The sequence below is a fragment of the Nelumbo lutea genome, chromosome 3 (assembly GCF_056320005.1).
Source record: "Nelumbo lutea isolate HS-2025 chromosome 3, American lotus-T2T, whole genome shotgun sequence".
In the NCBI taxonomy this organism is placed as follows: domain Eukaryota; kingdom Viridiplantae; phylum Streptophyta; class Magnoliopsida; order Proteales; family Nelumbonaceae; genus Nelumbo; species Nelumbo lutea.
The window spans coordinates 112,829,797-112,854,553 of record NC_142686.1 but is presented as its reverse complement, the minus strand read 5'-3'; the positions used below and the strand labels follow the sequence as shown (position 1 = coordinate 112,854,553).

The following is a 24,757-nucleotide window of genomic DNA, read 5'->3' as shown; positions in this document are numbered from 1 at the left end:
TTGGACTGGATTCTTCAAAGAACTCCTTTATGGTTTTGACCTGGACTTATCAGTCAGTCATTCTCCCAAAAAACTTTTTCCTAGAAGAATAACATTGAAAAACACCTATATAACACTGTTTTCTCATAAAAACACCTCTCACGAAATGAATTGATTCCAAACTCGGCCCTACCCCTACTTTGACATTCGAAGGTATGGTGCCTTAAAAGAACTTACAGTCAACCCATCAATATATATATATGTAGAGATCGGGTCAAGCATATCTAAGAGTCCGAACCCCCGGCCCGATTGCTTCGGGTCTAATCCTTACCGCATGAGTCCGAACCCCTGCAAGCCCGACGGACTACCCGATACATGAACAGGTATACTATTTACTAAACAGTGGTCAGTGGGAGCTTAGCTGCTTAGGTCACCGGAGTAGCAGATAAATGGAGGGAAAAAACAACGCCGCTGAAGGAGCAAGTGGTGGCGGGATGATCATGGCGTGGTTGAATAAGCATCATACGATTTATTCTAGAGCAACCAGACACCATTTCATCCTCAGTACCAGAGACGGAACGGTTGATCTTTCCTCGTTCAAGCGATGGCTGGTAACTTGTACCCTCTTGCCTCTCATATCTCATCGAATTCTCATCTATAGTCACTAAGAAATGGTGAATCAGAGATATTTTTCTATTTTTCTTGCTCTGCTTTGTTGCCTCATTCTCTCTGAACTTATAATTTAACATTCCCATAGACTTCTATTTACCAGCATTACGAGGATAAAACCCAGAAATCAAATTTTAATCGGCCTTAGTCGCTTCTTTAAAATGATATTGTAAAGACAACAATCATAAATCAATTATTGTTGGTGATAAATTATAATCTAACTAATGTACACTATTTATTATATAAGAAAAGGAAGTAAGCAAAAAAAAAAAAAACAAGAAAAGAAAGAAAAGTAAGCTAAAGAATAAAGATGCAAAATAACGAAATTAGTTCTGGACAACCAGGTATTTCGTTTGTTATCATGTATACTTTTGAACCATAAATTAATTTGATGTTTAACGGCTAATGCATTGATCTTCGATAGGGTGGTATGGCGAAACAGGATTCGTGTTGCCGGTTCCTTATAGTTGGTAAACCTTTGCTGAGTGTAATCGATATATATATATATATATATATATATTTTGATAATTTAGTGTAACCGAGAAGATTAGCACCTAAGCAATCAGTATTTTACAGCAGGGATGGTAACAGGTCAGTTTCTGCTTCGCTGGCCGTTCGTTTCTAAACTGTTGTATTATTTTGATAAATTCCATTGACAATCAACCAATTCAAAAAGGCTCCATTGCGCACCAAAAACTAAAAAAGATACATAAGGATTGAGCGGAGGGACCCAGGCTTGAATGATTTATTAGATGGTTCTTCTGAAGTATTTTTCTTTTCCTGACCAATGAGTTGAATAGTGTGATTCATGACTTGATTTATCATTGGGAATTGTACTGCATTCTCTTTCAAATCGAGGTGTAGTTAGATCCACTCTCACTTCTACCTAACGAGAGAAGAAAGTTAATAGCTGGAATTCTCATATGGTGTAAATACACCTTTTTTTTAATTCTTATTTGTGTCTTACCAATATAATCCACTATATGATCTAGTTTGCACAACCATCATTACACATGCTCGGAAAATATACAATTTGATTCAAGTTCAAGATGGGAAATCAAAAGATACAATTTTCTGTTAATGATAAAAAAAAAAATCAGAAGATGCAATTATTGACATGTTTTTCTTATCATATTCTAGTCCTTTCCCCCCTTTCTCTTATTTTTTTTTCCTGTCTTTTCCTAATTTTCTCTTTTGAAGCTTACATGGAATAGTAATGTTTCTTGGAATATAATGCACAGGAACAGGATTACATATTTGTTAGAGAATTTGTACCTTTTGTAGCAAGTGTTCTTTTGAAGGCTTGGAGGGAATCAGAAGATGGTTCTGATATGGAAGTGATATTAAGTGGTTTAGCTTCTCTTAATGATGAGATTTCATGGTTCAAGAAGGAGGCCTTGAAATGGGGAGTCCTGCTTTCTGGCACTTCCCCTCAAAAAGCAAACCAAGATTACTGCAGGTACCAGTTTACATGAGTGTATTATGATATTTTTTCTTTTTCACTCCACTCTTATTTGTTTGTTTGTTTGTTCGTTCACTATCAAAACATTTGTATATATGTCTATTATATGAGGAGTTGGAAGCTTGCCAAAATGCTACAAGAAATAATTGAAAAATTAGTATAACCTTTTAGATATTTTATCTAAAGAGATGAGTGGACAGTGGAGTGCTTTGAGTCTAATGCATTTTAAAGGGGTACAGAGTATTGCACGGAATCACTTTGAGTCAAGTGGTACTGAGTTTGACTGAAACGGTGATGGCCTATGTCAAGTCCTAGGGCAGACTTTGTCCAGTTTCATTTGGGCATGCTTTATAAGTTCAATGGTATAACTATGTTTAAGAATGTAAGGACTGTTAGCCAGATGCCCTGAAACCAATAGTGACACTATAGAAGGGCAATTTTTGTAATGTAATAAATGGGCATTTTGTCATTCATGTTTTCTTTTGACATTGCAATTTACATGAATAGTCCAAAGCATTTATGTCAAGATAGTTTATTCTTACGTGTGTTAAGAATTTGAGATATGCTTATCTTGGTACAAAATACTTATATAGTTCATGGCCAGAGGATCATCAAGAGGGCTTTGATGATCCGGATAGATTTACACATGTTATACTTGCCTCAATGTGGTGACGAATCTCAAGTCACTTGTGTGGTGACATAAAAGCAAATATGTGAGTGCTTGTTAGAGAACAAGTTCATTAAACTTGACCCAACAGGAAAATCTATGTTTTACTAAAAAAATACTCTCATATTGGACGGAGTACTCAGATTAGAAATTACGATCAGGGAGAGATCAAGAAGATGCTGGGTCATTCATATGCTTGGCTAGTCAAGCATGATTAGTTCATAGATCTTTGGGCTTTGATTACGAAGGAAGATTGATTTTAACTAATTCTATCGTCATAATTGTGTAGATAATCCTTTAGGCATGAGGCATCATGAATACGTTATGCATGAGTTTCCATTGTCTGAGTATTTATTTTGTACGATGAAATTTATGCCGTTGTTTGTTATTTCGCACAAAAACATCCTGCTTAATTCACTAATTCGTACATGAACTCTGGTATTTGAAAAATTGTTCAGAAGAGTGTAAACACTTATAGGGGTGGCAACGAGCCGAGCTTTTCACGATCTACTTGAGCTCGACTCGTGAAAGGCTAGTCTCGGCTCGGTTTCAACCGAGCTCGAGCCCAATTTATAGGCTCGATTAATAAACGAGCCAAGCTCAAGCCTAATAGAGATCAGCTCGTGTGCCGATCTCAAATATATATTATTTATTTATATATAATAAAATTGTAGAAAATAATATATATAATAAAAATATTATAATTCTTAATTTTTTAAATATCAAATAAAAATATTTTTATATATAATTTTTTTATTTTTATAAAATATTTTTCCACAAATCGAGCTTGAGCCAAGCCAAGCTCGAGCTCAATATTCTAGCTTGAACCAAGCTCGAGCTCGAGCCCTATACAACCTTAGCAAGCTGAGCTGAAGCCTCATACTATTCGGCTTGTCTCGGCTCGAATCCACCCCTTACTTATACTCTAGTTAGGGGCATAAGGCATGCACATGTCGGCTATGGTGACTTATACATGGAGATTGGAGGTATGTGAATACACAATATGGGATCTATCATTCTCCATGTGGAGAGAGAATGTCCTATGAAACTAGATTTGGTGTGACTTAGAAGTCTTTGGCCAAGGCAACATGATTTATGGAAGAGTTCCAAATGTCACCATATTCATCATCAATCAGCGGGACATATGATTGAGCCAATAGAGTTTGACATAATCATCATGACCCTCTACTCTTTGGGGACATTATATGATAGAAGGATTTTACTACATGGTAACTATAGATGAAAAAGTTCAATCTACTAAATTCAAACTATTAGAGTTGTCATGACATACTAGTGTCACTCATGACTTGTGAAACTCTTGCCCATTATTCACATTCAAGAGTGAATTAAAAGAGTTTTAATTTAATAAGCTAGAAGGAGTTCCATCTAGGATGCTAAGGAGAGTTTAACATCACTTGCCACCATCTAATAGTGTTGAACCTAAGAGGTCACACCTACACACATTAAGGGGCAAAACGTGAACAAAGTATGAAGGAAGGGTGTAATCACTAAGAGGGTTCTTAGTGGAGGGACCTAATTGCAATTATGAAAATCCTTATGAGATAAGTACTCCTAATGCAATTAGGAGCTTAAATCTATTTAAACAATGCATGGGGTGGCCTAGGGTTTTTATCTAAGACTCTCCTAGTTCTCTAAAACCCTAATCACTGATAGGATTGTTATTATAACTCCTGGTTTGCCCCAACCCTTTTCTGTCTTGGATCACCATCCTTTCTGTAAAAAGAGCTTTGATCTGTTGCTGCTTCATGTGGACTGAATTAGAGGCCAAACACTTTGAGGCTGTAGATGTGAATCTACGCAATCTTCTGGACATTCTACAATGCAAATCAAATTGCAAAATGGTATGGAATTAGATATACTCCACCATGGGTGTGGTCTTGGATTTTCAAGATTAAAAAATTTTTAATTTCTGCTGCATAATTGTTTTATAAAAGAAACCACAAGAATCTTTCAAAGACTACCCTGGAACTTAATTGTGTCACATTTTAACAAATAATTGCAAGGTTGGGGATGAAATCTATGTTGTCATTAGACTGCTGTCTTGGACAATATAATATGAAGTATTATAGGACCTTTTCTTTTGCAATAGTAAATAGGTAATATTTATCCAGGTTCTTGAAAGCCTGAGTGGCTTAGCTAAATAAATACAAGCTGATTCACCTCAGAAAGGAAGGACTTCATTTTTTACCTATCATTGGAAAATGTTGATTTGCTTTTCCAACATGAAGTACAAGTGTTGTTTATATAATTCCCTCCCCAAGTATGTCACTTAGTCCAGTCAAATAATTCAAGGCTGAATTGTGAATGAGTTTGAGATGGACCCAATACTCAAACTCCAAATCCCAATTCTGGGATGCCTGCATGCATCCCGAGTCCACATCTATTTGTTTTGTATTGGTGGATAACTGGATATACATTAGGGTCCTCTTGGCGTCATGGAAATACCTTCTAGTTACCAGTACTGAATGTTAAAACGTTCAAATTTTGGTCAAGTATATGTATATTGAACAGAATTTCTTTTACATTTTGAAATACCTGATGATGGAGAATATATTTGATTAAACATTGTATTGCGTAACTGATCCAAAAATAGGAAAAAAAAAAGGCATTGTATTGCTCTAATTTAAATGTTAAATACATGACAAATAAAAGTTTGACAAGAGAAAAGCAGTCGGATCTTCAACCTTGCTTGAATATAAAACTTGGAAACCAATGATCAACATAATGGTAATAGTCAGATTTGATGTTTGTTTACCTACATTTTTTTTTTTGATGAATATGTTTGTTTGTCTACATTGCCGAACTGTTCTGACAATCTTGTTCTTATAAAATAACACAAGATATGCACCAAAGGGCCATAGCACAATTTTGGTCCCTGCTATCTGGGGTCTTGGGAGGTGTGGGCTGGATACAGACATAACCTTCAGCATTTTTCTTCATGAACTGACCACTCTCAGACTCAAACTTAAGTTTTCATCCTTGTTAGCTCAAGATTCCATAAATATAAATATTATAATTCTGGAATGTTTAACAAGAAGCGTGCATCACCAGATTTCTTGAAAGCTTGATGAGCTCAGAGATCAGCTATACTGTAGCTATCACAGCTTTCTGGGCCATTGAAGCAGTTTACCAAGAGAGCTTTTCTCTCTGTCTAAAACATGGCTCCAGAACTCCAGCGGAGCTGATGGAGACTTGTCAAAGGTGGGGCAGTGACAGTTTTGGACAGTATTGCCATTCTCTTCAGATGATTGCTAATAAACGTTTGGAGAAAGCACCAGACTATATACTTGGGAAAGCTGAAGAAGCATTTCTCTCTGTTCTTGAACATGAAATCGAATTTTGGAACATGAGTAATGGTGAGTGGTAATTCAGGTAAGTTACTAATGGGGCAATTAGAAGCAACGTACATGAAATAATCTCACCTTTTCTTTTCATTGCATTTGCAGGCATATAGATTCATCATTTAAAATGCTTTCAGCACTGCAGTGTGGGCAATGGAAAAATGAGTTGGTTTTTTACCTTGAAGAAATGAAACCACATCCTCTAAATCAATGTTCAGTTGATGACTCCATTTTAGGTAATGAACTAATGCAGAAAGATGCTTTAAGATAACAAATTGGAATGGCTTTATTCCACGTATGACGTATCCCAAAATAAATCCTTGTTTTCCATCATTTGCTGGTTCTAGAAGATTTTAAACTGCTATTTCTGGATGGAATTCCCAGTATTATAACTGAGGAATGGTATGGTTAAATGCAAGGTTCAAAATATCGTATTGGCAGGGGCATATCGGTACTTAAAATAATGCGTGTTTATATATTTTTTTAGTTTTTTTTTTTCAAAATTTGGTTTTTGGGCATATTTTTAACCATTTTTTTTTTATTAAAAAAGAGTGGTTCCTGAAACCCCTTTAAATAGGCGTATTGTGAAGCCATCAATACGATACGGGCGGGCATATCGTATCAAAATTTTGAACCTTCGTGAAATGGTAGTCATATGCCTATTTTTTTGGTCAAAACACCCAATGTCTAATTGCTGGTAAAAAGGATCAAAATGATATATTGAATGTCGGCCGCTGTTAAATTTCCAAAAGTATATATATACACTAACTTATTGATTTTTTAAATATATTAAATAATTTATTTTCTTTTTAAATATATTATTTACAAAATCACACTAATTTATCTTTTATTTTTCAATATAAGTTAATTAATAATTTCCTTTTCTAAAAATTTCCAATATTATACTAATTTATATTAATACCGGAAATAATTTGTGTAATTATTGGTTCAAATTACAAGTTTCCTTTACCAATACTAATTTATCCTTAATAATTTAAAATGAAAATCACAATTTTTAATAATTTTTCAAAATCTATCAAATGTAATAAAATTTCCCAAATTTCCAAAATATTCCAATAATTTTCAATAATTATTTACTACATCTTAAAAAAAATTTCCAAAATTACGTTAATATATTTTTTATTTTTTCTCCAAAATTATGATATTTTGTTTGCCAATTTCCAAACTCCAACTCTTTCCTGGAGGTATAATTGTTGACTTTATTTTTCAAATTTATAATTTTTAATTAATTTTAAATGACATTTATAAAGAAATTATTGGTTGAAAATTTTGTATATTCATTGATTTCTAATAAATTTTCTGGAAAATAACACAATTTAATTGTTACTGTAATAAAATTAATTTTAAGAAATTGTAACTATAGTAAAATATTTATTATAATGATTACTCTATTTAATTACTACACCAAATTCCAATAATAATTATTTAAAAAAATAATAATTAATTTAACTACACTAATAATTATTATTTGAATTACAGATATTTCAAAATTACTGTAATTATAGTAATTTGAAAATAACAAATTTTACTATAATAATTAATGTAAATAATTATTATTACACTAATAATAAAATTACATTAATAAATTTCTGAAAATGTAAATTCCAATGATAATTATTACTGTAATTATTATCAGCAATAAAATTCCAATAATAATTATTGTTATAAATTTCTGTAAAATAATAATTTACACTGAAGTTTCAAAGGTAATTATTTCTGTAATAATTATTGTAATTGAATTATTTTATTAGTGTAATAAAATTATTTTTTAACAAACTGTAATTATTACACTAATAATTATTGTTGGAATTTCTGTATTTCAAAATTACTGTAATTACAGTATTTTCAAATAACTGATTTTATTGTAATTTATAAGTAGTAATTATTATTTTTAAATAATAGAAATATGTGTAATTTAATAATTACATTATTGGAATCGATACAACATGGAAATTGTTAATTATGTAACAATAATTATTACTATTAATTTCCATTTATTTTAAATCAAGATTTACAGTTTTTTGTATTATTAATTTTTCAAAAATTATTAGATAATGGGAGTTACTATTTGAGATTATGAAAAAAGAAATTATTTAATCTACACTAACAATTATTTTAGTGTAATAATTATAATTACATTGATAATAATAAAAATTTCAATAATTATAAATCATTATAACATAATTATAAATTTTCAATAATTACAATAAAATTCCATAATATTCCAAAAATTAAAAAATGTCATAAAATTCCAAAATCGCACCAAGTTATCTGTTATTTTCAATTAAAATTAATCAATAATTTTATGAAAATGTAATAATGAGAATCACGCTAATTTTCTGAATAATCAATTATTAATTTTCAATAATTATTTATTGGTTGAATAATCAATAAATTTTCAATAATTTCAGTAATCTATTGAATGATCAATAAATTATCCATAATTTCCAAAAAACTACACCAAACTATCTTTCATTTTAGAATGAAATTAATCACTAATTTATAATTATCTAAAATCATAATTAAAATTTTTAGGAATGTTATTATTTCAATATCTTTTACCAACAATCAATTACTAAGATTTATATAAATTCTTGGTAATTATTAATATTAACTTATTAATAAATTAATCATTTGTACTCTTTTTTAGAAATTACTATTATATTTTTTGTAAATTTAAATGAATATTATTGATTAACAATTATTAATAATAGTAATGCTTTAATTGTTCTAATTTATTAATTATTGCCTCACTAATTAATATATTAATTATAGATTATTGACTTATTGTAATATACTTTCTTATTAATTAATGCATTAGTAATTTATTAATTATCTCATTTACTAATCTGGCTGGACTGGACCTATTCTAAAAATAAGCCAAACATTTGTAGTCTAGGGTGCCCGTCGAAACTCTACTTGTCACATTCTCTTCAAGCATTTTAAGAGGGGATAGGATTGGAAATATGAAATCAGAGAGGGGGTAGGATTGGAAGCCCCCAAACTCTACTTGTCCCATACTCCCATACTCTTCAGGCATTTTAAGAGGGGATAGGATTGGAAAAATGAACTCAGGGAGGGGGTTAGATTGCAAATATAAAATCAGGGTGTTGGGCTAATCCAATCTCTTCAAGCATTTTAAGGGGATAGGATTGGAAATATGAAATCAGGGAGGGGTAGGATTGGAAACCCCCAAACTCTACTTGTCCCATACTCCCATTCTCTTCAGGCATTTTAAGAGGGGATAGGATTGGAAATATGAAATCAAGGAGGGGGTTAGATTGGAAATATAAAATCAGGGTGTTGGATGAATCCAATCTCTTCAAGCATTTTAAGGGGATAGGATTGGAAATATGAAATTAGGGAGGGGTAGGATTGGAAACCCCCAAACTCTACTTGTCCCATTCTCTTTAGGCATTTTAAGACGAGATAGGATTGGAAATATAAAACCATGGAGAGGTAGGATTGGAAATATAAAATTATGGTGTTGGACGATTCATCAATTTCTTCTTTTTCATAAATGGGTAAGATATGTTACATATTTGACCTTTTCCTTTGAAACAGTATAGACAGTATGATTTATAATATATCATATGCAAATTGCAAAATCCTAACCTATGAACCAGTACACTCATTTTGGCTTTGAGGGCATGCCATATGACTTGTACCGTGGCTATTGATGTAGCGCGATCTCGCTACTCCTCGCTGGAGGTGATCTGGCTTCCAGGCGGACGACAGACTAAGTTGATCTGCAAGAGAAGGATCAGAGAACCTGGGGTTACTAGCACGACGAGGTCGCTCCAATGCTTAAGTCAGTAATCTGGTAGTGATATGAAATGGCTTAAGGATGTAGAGAGCTAAAGAGCATAGAAATCATGCGTACCTTGAACCTCCGGGGATGGAGCTTTTATATAGTCGAGTCCTTGCGGGTTTTGCGAATCAGTTCCGGGATCTTGATAGAACCCGTTTCCGTGTTAGTTGGAAGATAACATTGCCAATCGATAAGGTTCATCACTTCCACCCGAATCGGTTGGGGAGATAATGCTAGTTGGTATGCGATGTGATCCCGTGAGGGTTGGGATCCGTTGGAGGGGTTTTTGAGATCAACACGTAGTGGCATGTCGGTATCCTTGATCTGATGTCTTTAAGTCCTGAACTGGGTTGAGTGCCGAAGTGCCTTGGCATCGAGGTGTTCTTGTTGCGATCTGGTACTGAGGTGATCTCGTCTCGAGGTGGCCTTGTCTCGAAGTCACTTTAGCCCGGGATGGTTGGATACCCGAGCTTGATATGCTACGGACTGGTTATGACAAGTTGAGTTGTCATCTCTTGATCAGGTCGTGTCCACGTGTCCCCTCTTTACTAGATCGGGCCAAATCACCCTTCATCAATTGCCCCCCACTCCCCGAGCCAGGGGTTCCGACATGGTGCGGGGAGTTCATGACGAGACAAGTGGATTTGGCCCGAGGTCTGGGCGGCTTGTCGAATGAACCGCTAGTCGAACCTGTTTAGCTATCCGGCTCAACCAAGAATAACCCAGGTCGCATCTGTTTCATGCACGGACGTCATGCGATCTACAAACTCCGCGGACGTCAAAAAACGCACTAAATCGATTTCAACATCGGGGGTCATGCAGCCGGTTTTCCTAGGACCGTTGGATTGCCTTGATCTTAACCATTGATTTTCGGACATACCGGCTATAAAGAGAGGGCCCGAGACTCATTTGGTTCGCCATAAATTCGCAAGTCTTCGTTCTGAGGTCACGTTTTAGCTTCTTAGCTCGATTTCTCCAGTCCGATGTCTTCTTTCAGTTTGGTCTTTTTTTGGTGAGTCTTCCCTAGCTCTCCTTTTCTGATTGTCTTTTCTTTGCAATGCCTAGTTTTAGTTTAGATAGTCTTTTAGATGAGAGCGGTGAATCCGCTGGGGCCGAGGTGGGTACCTCGGCTTAGGTCATAAATCACCTTACCGAAGAAGCTACTTCGGGTCAAGAAGCGGTCCGTGGTCCTCCACCTCAAGAGGCACAAGAGGCCTCCAGTGGTCTGGCGCCCACCTAACACCGAGGTCGGCAGCCAGATTACTTTGGCCCATCGACGATGACAGTGGACAGGCTCCAAGCCTTAGTAGCTCGGTATAGGCTTCTGAGTGATCTTGTCTACAGTCTTCCGATAGGCAACTTTCCCTGGGAACACGGTCACGACGAGATCGTGATCTTCGAGGAACAACTTGCAGCTGGTCTTCATCTTCCATTTCACCCCCTGATCGTCGAAGTCATTAAACTCTTCAACATCACCATAGATCAGTTGCACCCGAACTCCATCCGCAACATAGTAGGAACCATCTCGCTCTTCCACGACTATAACCTGCCCCTTAACTTTGACATTTTTTCTTCAATCCTTTCAATAAAGAAGAATTCCTCCTGTGTTCTACCCGAGCACAGGCGGACTTACTACTTGTCCCCACGTCCGGGCTACAAGCTCTTACACGAACTCCCAAATAGGGTCTCGGTCTGGAAAATGGGCTACTTTTTAGTCCGCAACACTAAGGGGTGGCCTTTCCTGACCCATTGGAGGGCGGCCATCCAAGATCCCGATGTCAAGCTGGACTTGAAGACAAGGGAAGTGCTTCAGTCCTGGGTGGAGCTCGGTCTCAAGTTCGCAGACTATGTGACCGAAGACGAGCTCGTGCAGGCTGGTCTGAGTCATGGTAGGTCGTTACTTTTGTGCTGCCCTTGTTTTATTTTGATGTTGTTTTTGACGTTTTGCTTTTGTTACAGCAACCATGAAGCTTCTTGTGAATGAACTCCTTGGAAGGATGGAGGGGAAGAAGAAGCAAGCTGTCAAAAGACCTCGCGTTGAGTCTCCATAGGCTGTCGTCCCTGAGCCCAAGCAGCACTCCACTACGCAACCTCCAGTGATCGATCTAGTCGAGGAGGAACTGGGAATGGTCTCCTCGCCCCGTGCGACCAAGGAGGCAACATCTTCGGAGCCCGCCCTTGCGACTGTCACTTCTTCAGGCAGCGAGGGGGTAGTTCAGAGCATCCTAACTCTGAAGTACAGCCTCCTCAAGAGCAAGTGCGCGGTATACGCCGAGGAGGTCGCCAACTGGGCTGAGCTGTCAGTCGCTCAGCTCGGAGCTCCAGCGGCTACTCACTGTATGGTGGTAAGTTGTCTTTACTTCTTCAATTTTGTATTTGAAAACTTTTCTTGTACTAACTGCTATTCTTCTCTTGGCAGGTGAACTCTGTTGTGCACGCTCTAACATACTAGTCCAAATTGCACTTGAAGCAAGCTATTGCAGCTGAGTTCTCGTCTCACGAAGCTCACGCCGAGCTAAATCTGGCCCGTAACGAAATCAACCAGTTAAAGAACGATGCATGGACTCAGAAGGAGCTGATATCACTACTGATGTCTGAGAAGGAGGAGCTCGCGAGGGAGAAAGCGATGCTGAAGCGGGAGGTGGAGAACCTCGAGGCCCATGTCAAGGAGTGCACTAAAATACTCCTCCAAGCAGTGGAGGAGGCCAAGGCCAAAGCCGTTGAGGAATACAAGACCTCAGAGGAGTTCCACGGAGAGCTGATCGAGGTGGGGACGAAAGGCTACCGTAAGGGCTTTAAGCTTAGCAGGTGGCTGACCCGACGTGAATTTTCGCAGCTCGACGTCACAGATGAGATGGTTGTCGAAGCTGCTAAAGATTCGGACTCTTGAGGCAGAAAGAGACAGCGAGCTGCTCATTGACATCGAAGAGACCGGTGCTAACGAGAGGGTGAACCTTCATGCCGAAGCCTCCGGCAAGGGCGAAGAGCGTCCAGACGAATAGACTTCCATATTGTATACCTCGGGCCTGCGAGCTCGGTCTATAGTAGAAATCTTTTTTTTTTTTTTTTTTTGTAACGAATTCCTCATATTAATGAAATACACTCGTCTTTTTTGTCAAATGTTCCAAGTGCAAATAACTCCCTAACTAGCGAACTAACCAAATAGGTATAGGTTACCCCGAACCGTCGAGCTATCGAGCTGAACTACCAGTAGGGGTAACTTCACATGATGTACGCCAAGGGCATATACCCAACCTGTCTACGCGCGGGCTACTTGGTAATGTTAGTTGTCCCTTTGCTAGGGTTCAACTTTTTCATTATATGGCAAAGTGGGCTAGACATCGTAGGGTTTATACCCAAACTGTTTATACCTTAGGCATGAGGAGATGAGTTGCCTACGCCAAAGAGGCGGTTAGGTCTTGTCTACCCATGCCGAGGAGACGACTGTGACTTGTATGCCCATGCCGAGGAGGCAACTGGGACTTATGTGGTGTCAAGGTCTTTTGTCAGCTCAGTACCTTAGCCTTTAAGCTCTAGGAGCGACTCACAGTCCACTCTCCTTACCCTTGGTTTTGCCCATGCCGAAGAGGCGACTGGGTCTTATGTGCCAATGCCGAAGACGCGACTGGGACTTATCGTAGTGCCGAGGTCTTTTATTAGCTCGGCACTTTAGTCCTTGGACTTCTGGGAGTGACTAGCAGTCTTCTCTCCAGTTCGGCGATCATAGGTAATATCATCTCAGGTTGTCGATGTTCCACGCTTGAGGTACTTGTTTTCCTTCCAAAGTCTCAAGCACGTACATACCTTCCCCGAGTACCCGTCTTACTCGGTATAAACCTTACCATTTTGGTTTGAGCTTACTGACACCGGGCTCAGGTACCATAACTTTCCTAATAACCAAGTCGCCAACACGGAAGTGTTGTTTCTTGACTCGGACGTTATAGTACTGAGCCACCCTTTGTTGGTAGGTTGCAGTCCGAATGTATGTCAGGTCCCGTTCTTTCACCAGGTCGAGGTTGGTACATAACTCGTCGTCGTTTGTTGCCTCATTGTAGGCTTCCAAGCATAGCGTAGGCACCTCGATCTCACCCGTGGCGGTCTTAATGGTAGTTCAGTAGGCCCATAACACACTAGGCAGCTCGTCTACCCATAGTCCTTTAGCTCGGGCTAAGCGAGCCTTCAATCCACGGAGTATGGCTCTGTTCGTGACCTCTGCTTGCCTGTTTGCCTAAGGGTGTGCCACCGATGTGAAGTTATGTTGTATCCCAATCTCGGCACACCAATTCTGGAACTTGATGTCCTCGAACTGCTTTTTACGTTGTTGAAGATAAGTACTCGAGGTAGCCCGAAGCGGCATACTATATTCCTCCAAAATAAAATTTGTATGTTGCGGGGTGTGATTGTTGTTAGGGGTTCCGCCTCCATCCACTTCGTGAAGTAATCCACTGCTACCACCAGGAATCTCCTCTGCCCTGTCGCTGGCGGGAAAGGACCAAGAATGTCGATTCCCCACTGTGCGAAGGGCCATGGGCTGGTGAGATATTTGAGGTCGGCAGCAGGTCGGTGGTGTATGTTGGCATGCCTTTGACACTTATCACACTTTTTGATGAGCTCAAGTGCGTTTGTCTTCACTTTGGGCCAATAGTATCCCAGTCACAACGCTTTCTGGGTGAGAGCCCTGCCCCCCAAGTGTCCGCCACACAAGCCTTCATGAGTGTCGTGGAAAATGAGCTCGACCTCTAAGGGTCGCAAGCAGCGCAAGTAGGGGAGCGTGAAAGACTTCCGGTATAGTTGTTTGTCTATAATAACGTACTTCGCTGACTGGCGCTCTGCTCTTTGGTCCGTATTGCGATCTGCAAGGAGGGTTCTGTGAAACAGATAACTCACGAGTGGATCAATCCAGATCGGCTCTGCTTGTACTACAGGAGTGACCTCTCCTGCCCGCCCCCCCCACCCCCCCCACCCCCGAGAAAGTTGCATATTGGAAGACTGTAGACAAGATCATCCTGCAAAATTCTCTACTCCAGCCTCTGAGTCATCGGCCACTTTGAAGCAGACCAAATGTCAATGTAGTTAGCACAAAAAATTGATTCATCAGCTATCATCCGTTGAAATATCACACATTGATCAAGGTGGTGTTTAGCATGGCAGCCATTGTTTGAGTTGTTAGCCTTAATGAGCAATGAAAGTGTTCTCTACTGTTATTTAAAAATTTCTTCTACCAGTAGTAGGGTGTGACAAACTCATTATTTTTAAGTGCTTTGATGGTTACCTTTTCAATTGGCCATGTCATATAGCTGTTTCCTCCACACCAGCATGAAACCATAGGCAACTAGGAATTGTGTTGTGTTAATTGCTGTTAATAGGCACTAGTAAACTGTAAATACATCTTTTGCCCTTTTGTGCTTTTGTTGTGGCAAATTCGTGATATACATATACATACAGTGGTCATGCATCACTGGCCATGCCAAACACCACCCAAGTAAGTGGGTCAAAAACATTACGAGGTCATTATTTGTGGGTTACAACGGCTGTTATTGGAATAATCTTGATGACGGTGATGGCCTCTTGATTTTTTCATGACCCTTTGTTTTCTTTTGGAGGGATATTTTTAAGAGTTAGAACGACTCAGAACTCAAAAGATCAGTTCTGTGTGTTGTGATCATAATAAGGTCACTCTTCACTTTCAAACCATTCAAACACGACTCTGCTGATATTTTATTTTGTTTCTTGTACATGGACCAAAGGACCCTGTGCCCTTCTAAAAAAATAACACCAAAATTTCCTCAACTAAGGGTGGTTTTCATTTGATTTGTTACTTAGACAAACGCTAAACCATTTGATTTCAATCAAGTGGTGGTGAATTCAACTTAGACATAAATTGGAGTTGGACTACCTGCATCAGATTTGAAGGGCACGTTTGTCACAAGAAAAAAAAAACGTTTAAAACTTGACCTTGTTGATCTCCGAGACTCCGAATGGAGTATCTTCAAGTTGGTCTAACGTGGAAGTCTTTGATTGGTTCCCATATGATAAGAAATATGTGTACACGGTGAATGAAGAACACATTATATTTATTGCTCCGCGGTTTGCATCTCTCTCTAGTCTCAAGTCTCTACATTACACCACTGTTTACTGTTACAGCCCAACCAAATTAACAATAGCAAAATGGCAACAACACTGGCTGGAGCTGGAGTGAGTCTCTCCACGACTACCACTCGAGTGCTGGCTAAGCCGGACACCGGCATGCTCAGGCCGCCGTGCCTGAACCACCCATGGAGGTTGCACAAATTTGAAGGTCGTCGCTTGCGCATCCAAGCCATGGCTACTACACCTGAGAGAATCTCCGAGAAGGTAGTCGAGAGCATCAAGACTGCCGAGGAGGTCTGTGCCGGTGACCCCGTGAGCGGTGAGTGTGCAGCGGCGTGGGATACGGTGGAGGAGTTGAGTTCTGCCGCAAGCCATGAACGACAGAAGAATAAGGAATCAGACCCATTGGAGACTTACTGCAAGGACAACCCGGAGACGGATGAATGCCGCACCTACGATAATTGACGGTTTTCTCTTATTTTTCCACATGCCTCCTCGTATCTCCCTTTTATCTGAACTTCACATGTGAGCTATACATTGCCTATTTATATTAGATTGTAAAGTGAAAGCCATCACCCATGTAAAGACCGGATCTCTGAAACAAGCTGTCGTCGCTTTACTTGGTGCATCTGGTACCATGCTGAATTGCTGATTATAAATTGCTAGTTATTGTTACTTGCTAAGATATATCAATGTTTTTATCCTTTTATTTTTCTTTTCCTTTTTTTTTTTTTTTTTTGCCTAACTGAATGTTTAAGTGTAAGATTTCATTGATTAATCAGGCATTGAGATGGCCACTCATGCTAATTTGGGGGTGTTCTTCAATATGTACGTATGATTTTGTTTTTTAAAAACAAGAACAGTTGTCACGTCCGAAAAATAATACTATTTTTACCGGTGTGGCAGACTGGCAGCTGTTTGTCTTTGAAAAAACAAAACTGTGTACATTGGCTGACACCCCCGGTGACATTCTTTGCCAATTCTACATCCCACGGCGCAAAGCCTATAGCCAATTAAAGCAACTAGGCCCTGTTTGTTTGCCGGTATCTCGTGTTATGCTGGGTAAATCGGACAATCAACAATCTCTGCATTGTTCCACATAGAGCAAATTTTCTGGAGAGTAGCAGTTACTAGGTAATCGATATCGATGCCCTTCTGGAGAGTATCGGTACCTAACGTACAAGAACACTGGCACCGGCAACTTTTGCCCGAAGAACACTTGCCATAATAAACTTCCTTGCGAAGGTAAATCAAAACGAATGGGGCCTTTATGTTAGGGACTGGTATGCTGAAAGCTTGTTTAAGGTACCAAAGAACCTCCTAAGAAGGTGTTTAGCATGGTGGTGTTTATTTGCTGTTGTGTTCAAATAATTAACCACATCAGCATTTTTTCTGATACGGATGAAAATTTGTATTTTTAAAGTCTTTTTATGCAGAAATGTCACAATATGTCCTAGAATTTTGAACAATAAAAATAATACTTGTTTTGGGAAGAGCCCTTAGGCTAATTCATTGCACAAAATCATTAATAAGTAGAAGCTCGAGTATCAGGAGAGATGGAACAAGAAATTATCCTAGGTACAATAGAAGCGAATTTAACAAGCTACTCTATTGCATGTACAATAGAAGACAGTACAACTTTGAAACTAATAAAGAACCCCGCAAAACTTTGAAACTAATAAAGAACCCTGCAATTGGCGATGATGGAATGAATTTACCAAGGGACGTCCATAAATAATGTCCAGCATGATACATAGAGGCAATTTTCTGCACGTCTCCTTCTGACCAGATGTGAGAAATGTGGAAGTCTTTAGCCATTTGCAGACCAACTCGAAATGCTTTAAATGTATGGACGTATAGTTAGCATTAAATTTTAGCAAATAAAAATATGGTATGCTTTCTCGCCATGGTTGTTATCCATAATTTGGCAACAGGAAAAATGCAAGGCTCAAAGTATTATTACAACATAAATACATAATACATATTGGTTGATGTATCAGTTTTGGGGGCTATGAATACGTAGCACACCAAGGTATGGTTGAAATTCAGCTTCGTTCCACCTACATCCGCTGTATTGACGAATATGCCTAAAGTATCAGGTCGTATTCCTATTTAATTCCTTGTTTAAGCCTATTAACTGCTGCGAATGTATTTGATACGTGCACGAAATATGTGGCAGTGGCAGCATGAGACTCGGTCTTAGCTCTTTAAATCTCCTTAGTCAGTAGTAGATAAGCTTAGTCTGTTTTAGTCTATAAGCTCTAGGGGTGAGTAGTTCCTATTTTATTTCCTAGTTTGTAGTACAATAAGACTATAGATATAGCCTGAAGAGAATGAATAAAGGGCATCAGCTTTTCTACCGTAGAATTCTTCCCCTCTCTTTCCCCTCTTCGGGCTCTCTCTCCCTTTACTTAAATCTAATCATATCATTGGTATCAGAGCCGGCTCTGCAATGAAGTCAACGAGACCTTAGCACGACATGAATCAAGTTTTGATCAGGTGAACATTGTCTTACAAGCAGTGTTAACCAAGCTCCAAGCCTTTCGAGCCACACGAACCACTCCCGAGACCAACCCCTTCGCACATGAAGAGTCCTCACACCAACATACTTCTCGTTCCAGCTCCACCCATGATCGCCCTCATCAACACATCAAATTGTCTTTCCCAAAGTTTAATGGGGATGACCCAAGCGGCTGGATTTACAAGGCAGAGCAATATTTTGATTTCCAAAATATTGGATTGGACCAACAAGTGCAACTAGCTTCCTTCCATTTAGAAGGCATCGCCTTGCAATGGCACAGATGGTTGACAAAACATCGCGGACCACTCACATGGGAAGAATTCTCCAAGGCTGTGCTACATCGATTTGGTCCAACCGACTATGAGGACCCGTCGGAAGCTTTAACTCGCCTTAAGCAAACCACAACTGTGGCAACTTATCAAGAAGCTTTTGAAAGGCTCTCCCATCGAGTTGATAGCCTACCTGAGAGTTTTCTAATTGGTTGTTTTATTGCAGGACTTCGTGATGACATTCGCATAGACGTGAAAATTAAGCAGCCTAGAACCTTGATAGATACATCGGAGTGGCTCGACTAATTGAGGAACGAAATCAATTACAAAGGAAATCGAACCAGCAAGTTCGTTCCCAACCAGCCATAGTAACATAGAGGGTGTCACCTAACCCAACAGCTAGTGTGCTAGGGCCTCCACCAACCCAACGCATGAACTAGGTTCCCAGTGCTCCACCAGCAACATTCCTGTGAATCACCAACCAAGAGGTGTGAGAACGTCGCGAGAAGGGGTTATATTATTATTGTGATGAGAAATTCACTTCTGGCCACAGTTGCGAACGACCACAATTATTTATGATCGAGGATCCTGTACAGACGGATATGGAGGATGTCAAACCAGAGGTAGAAAACCAAGAAGCTATTCCTGAGATCTCCTTCCATGCAATTGCAGGAGCTGAGCACCCACAAACCATACGTGTCCCAAGCAAGCTGAAAAACAAGAATGTGACGGTGCTAATTGATGGCGGCAACACCCACAACTTCATTGATCAGGCCATAGTCTCTAAGTTTGGGTTACCAGTGAGCCGAGACAAGAAATTCCAAGTCATGGTCGCCAACCGAGAAAAGATAGAATGTGTTGGGTAGTGTTGGGCTCTCACCCTCGTCATTCAAGGACATTCCATTATTGTCGACTACGTTCTTCTAGTCGTGGCATGCCAGTTGGTATTAGGAGTGCAATGGCTAGAAACTCTCGGACCCATCGAGATGGATAACAAACAGCTGACCTTAACATTTAAGAAGGGAGGAATCTTTTGCACCTTCCAGGGATTGGGACGAGCCAACATCGAAGCCTTAACCGACAAGGAGTCCAATGGATTACAAGTTAATGGGTTCCTTTTTCAAATAGTCCCTTCCAATAGCAGCAACCAACCAAGTTGCTACTCATCTGAGATGGACCACCTCCTAACCGAGTTTTCCCATGTATTTGAGCCACCCACCAACTTGCCTCCTAAACGACCACATGGCCATCAAATTCCGATCCTTCCCGACAAGGGACCAGTTAGTGTGAGGCCGTACCAATACCCATATTATTAGAAAATGGAGATAGAGAAGATGGTGAAGGAGCTTCTACAATCATGATTGATGAGACCAAGCAACAACCCATTTTCGCCACCGGTTCAGTTAATGAAGAAGGCTGATGGGGCTTGGCGATTTTGTGTTGACTATCGAGCACTGAACGACATCACGATCAAAGATAGGTATCCAATTCCTATGATTGATGCACTATTAGATGAGCTCCACGAATCCAAATTTTACTCCAAACTGGATCTGCGGTCTGGGTACTATCAGATTCAAGTGCGAGAAGAAGACATTCCTAAAACAGCCTTCCGGATGCATGAAGGGCATTACAAGTTCATAGTGATGCCATTTGGCCTAATGAATGCACCTGCAACCTTCCAAAGCCTCATGAACGATCTCTTCCGTCCATACCTCCAAAATTTTATTTTGGTCTTCTTCGACGACATTCTAGTGTATTCGAAATCATGGGAAGACCATATATCTCATTTGCGAATTGTTCTAAAAATCTTGTCCTCTAACAATTTGTTTGCAAAAATGTCGAAATGTCGATTTGGTGTTTCGCAGGTCGAGTACTTGGGCCATATAATATCGGAGCAAGGCGTGTCGGTTGATCCAACCAAAATACAAGCTGTTATCGAGTGGCCTACACCGACCACAACAAAGGGGGTCCGTGGTTTTCTCGGTTTAGCAGGTTACTACTGGAAGTTTATCCGTAACTTTGGAAGCATGGTGGCTCCTTTGACCCAACTCTTGACCAAGGGAGGATTTCAATGGAACGAGACAGTAGAGCTGGCCTTTCAACAGTTGAAGAAAGCACTAACTTCACCACCAATTTTATGTCTTTTGGATTTTTCTCAGCGATTCGTGGTTGAGTGTGATGCGAGTGGAACTGGAATTGGTGCAATCCTTACCCAACAAAATTGACCAGTGGCATATTTTAGTGAAGCACTAAAAGGTTCAGCTTTGGCACTATCCACCTATGAGAAGGAGATGTTAGCTATCATCAAAGCCATTAAGAAATGGTGCCTATATCTGCTTAGGAAACCCTTTATAGTCCGCACCGACCAAAAAAGCCTTAAGTATCTGCTCGAGCAATGGATAACTATACTAGCACAAACACGGTGGCTGCCAAAGATACTTGGTTATGACTACAAGATTGAGTATAAAAAAGGGGCTAAAAATCAAGGTGCGGATTCCTTGTCTCTTATAGTTGAATCTCAAATTCTGTCAATCTCTATACCACATGCAGATTGGTGGCCGCTGCTGCAAAAAGAAGTCAAACAAGATGCATTTTATGGAGAATTGATGAAGAAATGGCCCTCCCGTTCAAACCACAAGCTGCTCCAACGAGATGGAGTGTGATTTGAGGGGGACAAAATTTATTTGAGCCCAGCCTCAACCTTGATTTCAAAGGTAATTGCCGATTGCCATTCATCTCCAGCAGGTGGGCACTTTGGATTCCATAAAACCCTCTCTCATATCAAGCGTAGTTTCGTTTGGCCTAACATGCATTGGGCGGTGAAGGAATTCTTGCAACAGTGTGATGTATGTCAGCGCTTCAAGACAGATTGCACGAGGCCAGTGGGGTTGCTTCAGCCGCAACCAGTTCCCACTCAAACGTGGACAGATGTCTCGATGGACTTTATCGAGGGGTTACCATCTTCCAATGGGTATACTGTTATCATGGTAATTGTTGATCGGTTGATAAAATATGCCCACTTCGTACCCTTAAAACACCCATTCACCACCGAGACTGTCGCTAAGGCATTTGTCGCCAACATTGTCCACCTACACGGAATTCCAACATCAATTGTTAGCGACCGCGACAAGGTGTTTATCAGCTCATTTTGGCAAACACTTTTCCAAATGCATGGGACGAAAGTGTGTATGAGCTCAAGTTACCACCCCCAAACTGACGGATAGACCGAAGTCATTAACCAAATGTTGGAACAATATTTACGACGTTTTGCCGGTGAACATCCGCGGAAATGGCTCGAATGGATTCCTTGGGCGGAGTATAGCTACAACACATCCACTCACTCTTCCACCAAGATGACACCCTTCAAAGCAGTTTACGGTATCCCACCCCCAAGTCTACTGGCTTATGTACCAGGTACTGCTCGCGTCGAGGCAGTAGATGAGTACCTGCGTGATCAAGATATCATTCTACGTGAGTTGCAATACAACCTTCGGATAGCTCGGGATCGGATGAAATGTCAAGCCGACCAACACCGACGTGAGGCTTCATTCGTCGTGGGTGATTATATGTATGTGAAACTACACCCTTACCGACAAACTTCTGTGGCTTTTCGGCGCTCTATGAAGCTCGCCCCACGTTACTTTGGGCCATACCCAATCATTGAAAAAGTGGGCTCGGTGGCCTACCGATTGACCTTGCCTCCTGGCTCTCAAATCCATAATGTGTTCCATGTCAATTTGTTACGGAAGCAATTGGGACCAATCACCCCAACTTCCACCCAACTTCCCCCAATCTCGGATACTTCGACCATTCTTCCACAACTGGAAGCTATTTTAGATCGTCATATTATCTGCAAGGGTAAATACCATCCAAAATCTGAAATTTTGGTGAAATGGGTAGGAGCACCAACTGAGGACGTAACTTGGGAAAATGAGTGGCGCTTCACCAAATCATATATTGACTTCCTTGTGGACAAGGATCCTTCAAGGGGGGGAATGATACGTGCACAAACTATGTGGCAGTGGCAGCACGAGACTCGGTCAAGTTTGTTTCTTAGCATTTTTGAATATCCTTAGCCAGTAGTAAAGCTTAGTCTGTTTTAGTCCATAAGCTCCAGGGGTGAGTAGTTCCTATTTTATTTCTTAGTTTGTAGCACAATAAGGCTATAAATAAGACTGAAGAGAGTGAATAAAGGGCATCAGCTTTCCTACCGTAGAATTCTTCCCCTCTCTTTCCCCTCCTCTGGCTCTCTCTCCCTTTACTTAAATCTAATCATATCAGTATTAAACCACTATTTAAGAAAAATTTAAATCCAAATCATGCCAAATGTTATTAGTTCCTACTCAAATTCAAATTTATATTACCAATCTATTTAATGTTTTTTATTAATTTCCTATTCAAACACATCTTTCAGCAAATGTATACAAAGAAGCATAAACTCAAATCTACCTGAACAATTGGGGCTATTTCACTTAACTACCTAAACATAATTTTGTGCGAGATTTCCCCTGGAAGCATCACAAGCCGAGCAAATGAAACCTAAACTAGCATTCCATCAGGAATGGCACACAAAACCTGATGGGATGCAGAGTTGGCAATTTTTCCCATCTCCGCCAGCCCAGTACCCGAATTCTCCAACCCGATTGGTGGGATTATTTTGACAGAGCGGTAACAAGAATGGGAATTAATAAGAATCTCTGACTACTGACAGCCTGACCCCGATATCATCGATATTATATATATATATATATACTTTTAACAACAGCTTGTAGTCAAATATGCATTGCATGTCTACACAAAACCTGATGGGATGCAGAGTTGGCAATTTTTCCCATCACCGCCACCCCAGTACCCGAATTCTCCAACCCCATTGGTGGGATTATTTTGACAGGGCGGGAACAAGAATGGGAATTAATAAGAATCTCTGATATACCTCACATTTTTGTGAAGTCAAATTTCTTTAATAAATCTTTGCGTTCGACACTTATGAACCTTTTATATTCAATAAAAATCGGGAAAAAACCAAAAAAAGCCTTGGATTAAGGCTGGACTTCTTTGAGGTGTAGTGTGTTCCAAGCTCACTCCCCGCACCGGCTAGAAAAAACACAGTGAAGGGGTCCCAACTACCAAGTTCCGAGTCTATCCACCAAACACCGTTCCAACCATTCAATCCATTCACCAATTAGAGAGCTAAAAGTCAGAAGATAGTGGCAGAATCCGTCCACATCTCCTTAGCCACGTCTTCCCAACCCCAATCCCAACCAATTTCCATCCATCGGATAAGAAGTTATCTATTTGTGAAATATTCTAGTCAAATCCTCGATGGAAACGATGGATTGAACATTAAGCCCATTTGAATCACATGCTTCAACTGAAATTAGTAAAATTAGGGAGGGATGTTGATCAACAACTACCAAAAACAACTTTTTTTAGATCTCACCACCCACTCAAATATGCATTGCATGTCTACAGAAAAGTATAACCATCAGAGAATAAAAGATTTCAAACTAATTCGGTGACTCCATTAGCAAAATCCCATATAATAATACATCAAGTATTGCTACAGAACTCCCAACTTCACATCGGAGGCCCTCTCACCTACCAAAAAAAAAAAAATCCTTGATGCATATAGACCCAGATATACTAACCATCTATGATATCAGACATCTAGGAGACCGACCAACAATATAACAGACGAACTACACTAAAACAACAACTATCAAAGACCCAGATGATGATACAAGAACCCTTTCAGCCACACACAAAAATAAAAAAAAAAAAAAAAAAAGAAAAAGAAAATGATGATGATATCAGAACCCACGAGTAACATATAAATAAGGTTGAATTTTATCTTCACGCCACATAGCTGGGATGATTCAAAACGGAAACATGTCTGCAGCAGCTGT

The 24,757-nt window shown here is 39.6% G+C and overlaps 2 protein-coding genes across 4 annotated transcripts; both read left to right on the top strand.

The window, feature by feature from the left end:
* The first annotated feature begins 359 nt into the window (after positions 1 to 359).
* Positions 360 to 13,091, top strand: LOC148867711 (heme oxygenase-like, multi-helical). Of its 3 annotated transcripts, XR_016109995.1 has the most exons (6): positions 369 to 590; positions 1,890 to 2,107; positions 5,850 to 6,154; positions 6,245 to 6,375; positions 11,931 to 12,316; positions 12,391 to 13,091. XR_016109995.1 is itself a non-coding variant. In XM_088978506.1 (4 exons), exons 1-4 carry the CDS (start codon positions 429 to 431, stop codon positions 6,250 to 6,252), a joined length of 693 nt encoding a protein of 230 aa, XP_088834632.1. In that variant the 5' UTR covers positions 360 to 428; the 3' UTR covers positions 6,253 to 6,472. The 3 variants fall into 3 exon arrangements, 2 of the variants coding, with proteins under 2 accessions (XP_088834632.1, XP_088834631.1); XM_088978506.1 differs by lacking the exons at positions 11,931 to 12,316; positions 12,391 to 13,091 and having other exon boundaries at positions 360 to 590; positions 6,245 to 6,472; XM_088978505.1 differs by lacking the exons at positions 6,245 to 6,375; positions 11,931 to 12,316; positions 12,391 to 13,091 and having other exon boundaries at positions 5,850 to 6,165.
* A 2,979-nt stretch (positions 13,092 to 16,070) lies between these two features.
* CP12-1 (CP12 domain-containing protein 1) lies at positions 16,071 to 16,770 on the top strand. Its single transcript, XM_088978503.1, has one exon. The coding sequence runs from the start codon at positions 16,140 to 16,142 to the stop codon at positions 16,524 to 16,526; it is 387 nt and encodes a 128-aa protein (XP_088834629.1). The 5' UTR covers positions 16,071 to 16,139; the 3' UTR covers positions 16,527 to 16,770.
* The last annotated feature ends 7,987 nt before the right edge of the window (positions 16,771 to 24,757 follow it).